The sequence below is a fragment of the Nelumbo lutea genome, chromosome 4 (genome assembly GCF_056320005.1).
Source record: "Nelumbo lutea isolate HS-2025 chromosome 4, American lotus-T2T, whole genome shotgun sequence".
In the NCBI taxonomy this organism is placed as follows: Eukaryota; Viridiplantae; Streptophyta; class Magnoliopsida; order Proteales; family Nelumbonaceae; genus Nelumbo; species Nelumbo lutea.
In genome coordinates, this window is record NC_142687.1 from 35042895 (window position 1) to 35048944 (window position 6050).

Genomic DNA, 6050 nt, shown 5'->3' on the forward strand with positions numbered 1-6050 from the left:
ATGATGTTAGACATGCAAAAGGGAAAAAATCCAAAGACTGCTTCAACCTTTTCCTGCCTCAATAGGAGTACCACATTTATCTCCACCCAACTTCAAAAACCCCTCCATCAAAGGCGTGTATATCTGCAAATGTTACAAAAATGACCAATAACAATGGATTAACAGCCAAATAGAAAATGCTACAATAGAGAAAAATAAATACATTAAGCTGATTCTCAAAAAACTGAGAACAAAGTTTGAAGTATGAAGAGAGGCTCGAGGAATATTTAAAAATAAACCATCTAAAAGAGATTATAGAGTTCAGGTTTAGCAAAATAAAGAACCGGTTGAGATCGATTGCTAAGAGATACCCATAGAAGTGATCTCTGGTATCTCCATTGGTTATCATGAGGAACGATTGAAGAAGATGTGCCTATAGAATTTTTAAGTATGGCGAATGAAGTGAGATGTGCTTCGGGAGTGTTGTACGGTCTAACATAAAAAGGTAATAAGATGGATATTAGAGCAAGTAGATACACTTCACACACCAAATTATCGAGTAATTCATGTGACGCACCCTTAAGATGAAAATGTTCTGAAAATCATATTTGTATTTTAAACTTAGATAAAGTTGAATCAAATCAAATCATGGATCATGTCATAAATCTTATACCAAAAAAAAGAATCATATCATAAATCATAAGATTATTTCTGTTTTTAAAAAACTTGTCAAAAATTAAAAATAGACATATTAAATATATATATATATATAAGTGACTTTCCCTATTTTTAGTCTATATCTACCATATACGTACCTAGAATGACAAAGTTTACTACTTGTACACTAGAAGCCTAAGATGATATAATCATGTCCAAATTGAAAGTCAAATAATCCACATAAGATGGACCATCAACCTACATATGATGGAAAATAAACTAATATGGTTTCTAAAATATCTTATATAATTTGAATAAATCATTTTCTAGCAAGGACTTTAAAATTTTCTCCATTGACAAAACTTGCAACAAACAAAAAACAACAAAGTAGAGAACTAATTCTTAATTGAATTGATAAGAATCGCATGAATCGTATAAATTGTAAGATTCATGAATCAAATTGTAGGATTCAAATGAAAATTGTAAGTTTTTTGAAAAAAGGGATTCAGATATGAGATTCAAATCAAAAGGACATGCAAAATGGGCACTACAGCTATTATAGCCAGCAGATATAGGCGAGTGAACGCATTTGGGATAAGTGCATGAGGCTGGGAAAGGCACATGGCTGTGTACTAGTCCCCGCATGGCCCCTCCTATAACCAATAAAGTTAACATGATGTAACTAATCAGTACACCACATCATGTCAGACATATTTTAATAACAACATTTTTGTTGTGATTCCCAAGAAAGAGAATCAAGATAAAGGTTAAGTCCAAAAAAAAAGACAAGTCTAGAAACTTCCAAAAGAAACTATAAATATCAGCTCACATTCCAAAAGCAAACACCAGTAATCAGATCTAGATTCCAGAGAGGGAATATCGGCCTCAGGAATCCTAACTGGGAATATTCCCTACCAGACTTGTTTTGGGGAGATTCCAATATAACAGAGAGATTTCCAGCTCTCTCACTCAGCTTCCAACCATTTTCACTTTCCACAACCCTTCCAGATCACCAGATCTGAGAGGACCTCAGCCTCCACCTATCATCACTCGAACTTTTAGAGTCTCAGACCAACTCAGTCAACACCATCGCCTTATACATTGAAAATATGCAGGATAGTGAACTAAGAGGGTTCAGTTAGGTGCACAAAAATCAATAAATTCATGAAGGAGAAAAGAGCAATGTGACCAACTTGCAGGATCTAAAAGGACAAGAGGAAGAATAAAAAGGAGGCAAACTTGCTGCTTCTTTCTAGAAAGCTGTTTAGGAATAATATTGAATCTTGGATCATAGTCCTTTTGTTATATGCTAGGTTCATGGAAAGAATGAGATAGTCTCTTCTTTTGAGCCTATGTCAGGGACTTGTGTGGTAATCTATTGGCTTATTTTGGATTGGCCCATAATGTTAAACAAATACAAATCACACATCTTTTGGGGAGTGCACTAATTTTAGAGGGTTTTGATAATGCTGTATAGAAAACTTTGATTATGTTTTCATGGGAGCTTCTCATTTCATGTATATATTTTAAAACATAATTAGTACTGTAGTTTCTTGTTTTGTTGAAAAACCAAAAGGAAAAAATGGATAGACTGGACCACTGAAGTAATGACAAAATAAATGTTTTATGATAACAAATGACATAGCCCTAGATAGAGAATAGCATGTAGGATTTGTGTAGACAACCAAGGCTTCAGGTTTATTATAAGACCCACTTGGGAGGACTGAAGCTATGATTTAGCTACTATCGATTAGCCACTTTGAAGAAGGTACCAAAAGAAGCTTCACCAGAAAGCCAATATTTTAGAAGTGTATTTGGCATTTCCAGATTTTTCACCAAGCATAGCTTATAGGATGTCCGTGTAGGACCCACTTTGCAAAGCCAGAAGCTGTTGCATGAAAGCCCTCCCAAACAGGCACATAGTATGCATCCATATATTAAATGCAATGAAAATGTAGATCTTGTGTATTGGAAATCTAAGTTGAAGTTGTTATAAGAAGCTGGATTTCTAAAATAACTATGGACCACAGTGCAGGAACAAGTTGTTCAAAATGAGAGAAAGTTGCCAGACCAAAGAGAGTGCAGTAGCGTCTGTATTACCATTTGCCTCCATACATTTGCAAATGGTCATCCAAACTATATAAAATGTAACATTGAAGCCCCAAAATAAACCTCTTAATAAAAATGCTATTTTTTAAGACGTGATCTGATATCAACATTCTGTAGTCTCAAAAGGGAGAAAAAATGGAGCAAAAATCAATATAGTATATCTCACTATATGCACCCAGTCGGGAACATAGTACCAAAAAGCATTCCTTATGAAACATCAAAGTCAGGGATCCTAGTTGTTCCAAATTATGTGCAATTTTAGTCTTGGATCGACCCAAAATGGCAGAGTAGAATTGAATTGTAAGGATTACTAATAATCCAAATTCATTAACTAATATATGACTCAACTACATACATGCATTGGTGCATAGAACATTTCCAGTCCTCTGTGGGTGCTGAGTGATCTGTCTCAGTGAAAGTCAAGAATTTATTGGCATTCATTGAACAAAAGCAAAGTAAGTTACAGACATAAACATATAGAATTAAGCTAATACTCCTCACTTACACATTGTTGATCAACCAAAATCCAAAGATTCGGTAAAAGCTTATTAGTTGAAATTTTCAATCAAATATCTGACGGGCTGGTCTTACTTTTCAAATGAATAAATATCAGACTCAGTTGAACACCGGAAAAAAAATAGTAAGATACTAAAACCATAATAACGGAATAAATGATCAGACTCAGACCTCAAACGCTTGGACCCGAAAGCCAGAGCGAACGAGCGAAGCAGCCAATTCCAAGCTGTGCTCATCTAGACCAACGAATCCAACAACCCCGGAGGACGCCATTGCGCTGATGCCAAGAGCTGCTAGCAGTAGTGTCCCGAGTGATGAAATCAAGATTCTTGTTTCAGAGGAGATCCCCCCTTTTATCTCATAACGACGAGAGATGGGTACAAAATAAGATTTTTATGTATTCCTCGCATCCTGTCTTATATTTATTATTTTTATTTATTATTAATATCATTTTATATTTTATCCATGAATACATATAAAAGTCAGATGGTGGTGGACAGAAGATTGATGAAACCTCACGTTTCCAACACTTTTTATTTGTTTCCTCCGGAATTCCGGATGTGGGGATTTATCGACTACCGAAGCCAATTTGTAAGTTGCCAGTATTCAATCTGAACCTTCGTGGCAAGTGCCTCTGCGTCCCAGCTAGAGTGCGGACGTGGCGGTGACAAACAGATTGATACGAATCTCTGTTAGGCATTGGATTTGCTTATCACAGAGCGCTCTCTACACCAACCTCATCATGTCATTTGCAACCGCACATAGGGAATATTTCTTATATTTATTCTATCATTCATGCGAGATATTTTCCATCCATGGCCCTAACTTGGAATTGTAATCTTCTCCTACAAAAATACATTCTAACCCCCCAATCAATTTGATCTAACATTGCATATACTATGAGACTAAGACCCACCATGTATGAGATGTGCCGGTGTCCGATCATGTTGATAGTTGTTGGAATGTATTGTATTGGCAAGTGACCTGGACTCCCTAATGTGTTGTAAGTTGGTATATCTTGCCAAATTTAACAACCCGAGCTAATTGTTACTCGAGTGGGATTTCCTGCCAATAAAATACATTCCAACACCCTTCCAACATGATTTGATATTGTACATTTTATGCATAGTGGAATCAACTTTTATATTATGTTGGATGGGTGTTAGTAATGTTTTAAAAAACGACATGGAATTGGAACCATTCTAGCCATTAGTTTTTGGGTTGATAGTTCAATTATTTAATTTGAATAGACAGTCCGTTCTGACAAAGATTAAAAAAAAAAAAGGTTAGAAAACATTGAACGGGTTGGCAATTCGACTGTTCGAGTCAATAGGTCATTGATTGACTCAACGTTGTTAGCCAAGGACCAAGTTTGGGGTAAAATGGAACCAGTTGTCTGAACAATTCCTAGGACAAACAGTCCAACTGTCTAGGTCAAATGGTAGTTCAAAAAATGATGGGTGCTAGAATTTATTTTATTGGTGGGAGATCTAGACTCACAATCCAAATAGCCATTGCAGCCATGCATAATACATTGAGAACATCTCTCTTGATCTTTATGGCTAGATGTTGTCAATGTAATAGCTCTTAGAATTTTGTGTTGGGACCAAATCCAAACTTGAATATAGTGTAAAGAGACTGGGCCGAATGGGCCCTAACAGCCTCTCATGTGATATCTTTTATTTTATCTTTTATTTTATGTTGTTGGGCCTCACTTAATGGGACTGTTATTTGTTCTTATTTTACCTTCTTTAGGTAGCTGCCAAGCTGGCCACCCACTTAAGGGTATACTTGTCATCATCAATTTTTAGAGATTAATAAAAAAATAGGGTTAGAGGAGAAGGGTGATTAATTCGACTTCTTCTTCTCTTACCTCTTCTCTTCGCCATCTTCCTCTCTTGTACAGTTATTCAGATTTGTTCTGTTCTGCTAATCACTAAATTTAATCTTGATATTAGATGATTGATTTACATCTTGGTATCAGAGCGGGTTCAGTTCCTCTTTCTTCTTTTTCCTTTGTTCCTGTACACTCTAAAATCAAGAGAGTGTATGGAGAGATAGGTTCTCTATAGTATAGAGAATCACTTGCCTACTTGGTAGAAGGGTTTGGAGAGTTTAGTTCTAGCCAGATTTTGCCAAGAAGTGATGTTGTTTTGCTGCTGCTCAAAACCCTAGCCGACTGGAGATTTTCGAGTTACCAGGAAAGGTGAAGCTTGGGTGTGGCGCTCTGTGCTTGGAAGGTGTTTTGTGACTGCTAAAGGAGGGTGGTTCAGGTTTGGAAGAGTTTGGGTTACTCTGGTAGGTGCGACAGTGTCTTCTCTCTCCCGCCCATCTGCTGAACGGAGCAAAACCCTAGTTTTTCAAGCACCCAAGTTCTGGTTTGACTTCAAGTAAGTTTACATAATCAAAATTTTCTGTTCTTTGATTTTCGTTTGATTAATGGAGACATATGGAAGTGAGTTCAAGCTTCTGGACCTACTCTAGTAGATTCCGTTTTGATGGGTGTTACCACAATTAAGCTATATGGGACGAACTATCTTGCTTGGGCCTAGTCTATAAAAATCTATGTTTGTAGTAGAGGAAAACTCAGATATCTCACAGGCAGCAAGGTGAAACCCGAAGAGACAGACCCTGAATTTGAAAGATGGATGCAAGAGAACTATAATGTTATAGGATGGTTAGTCAACTCTATGCAGCCTCATATAAGCCGACACTATCTCTGGATGTCTTCGGCTAAGGAGATATGGGACAGTGTAACTGAGACCTATTCACAGAAACTGAATGTAGCC

At 36.6% G+C, this 6050-nt stretch overlaps 1 protein-coding gene across 1 annotated transcript in view; it reads right to left on the bottom strand.

The window, feature by feature from the left end:
- LOC148855153 (ketose-bisphosphate aldolase class-II family protein) overlaps positions 1-3896 on the bottom strand; it is a 124717-nt gene extending 120821 nt beyond the window's left edge. The window contains exons 1-2 of the mRNA XM_088984471.1: positions 3433-3896; positions 48-123 (exon numbers count right to left, since the gene is read on the bottom strand). Of these exons, the coding sequence (XP_088840597.1) occupies positions 48-123; positions 3433-3534 (178 nt within the window). The 5' untranslated portion in view covers positions 3535-3896. The remainder of the gene's footprint in view (positions 1-47; positions 124-3432) is intronic.
- Between the last annotated feature and the right edge of the window lie 2154 nt (positions 3897-6050).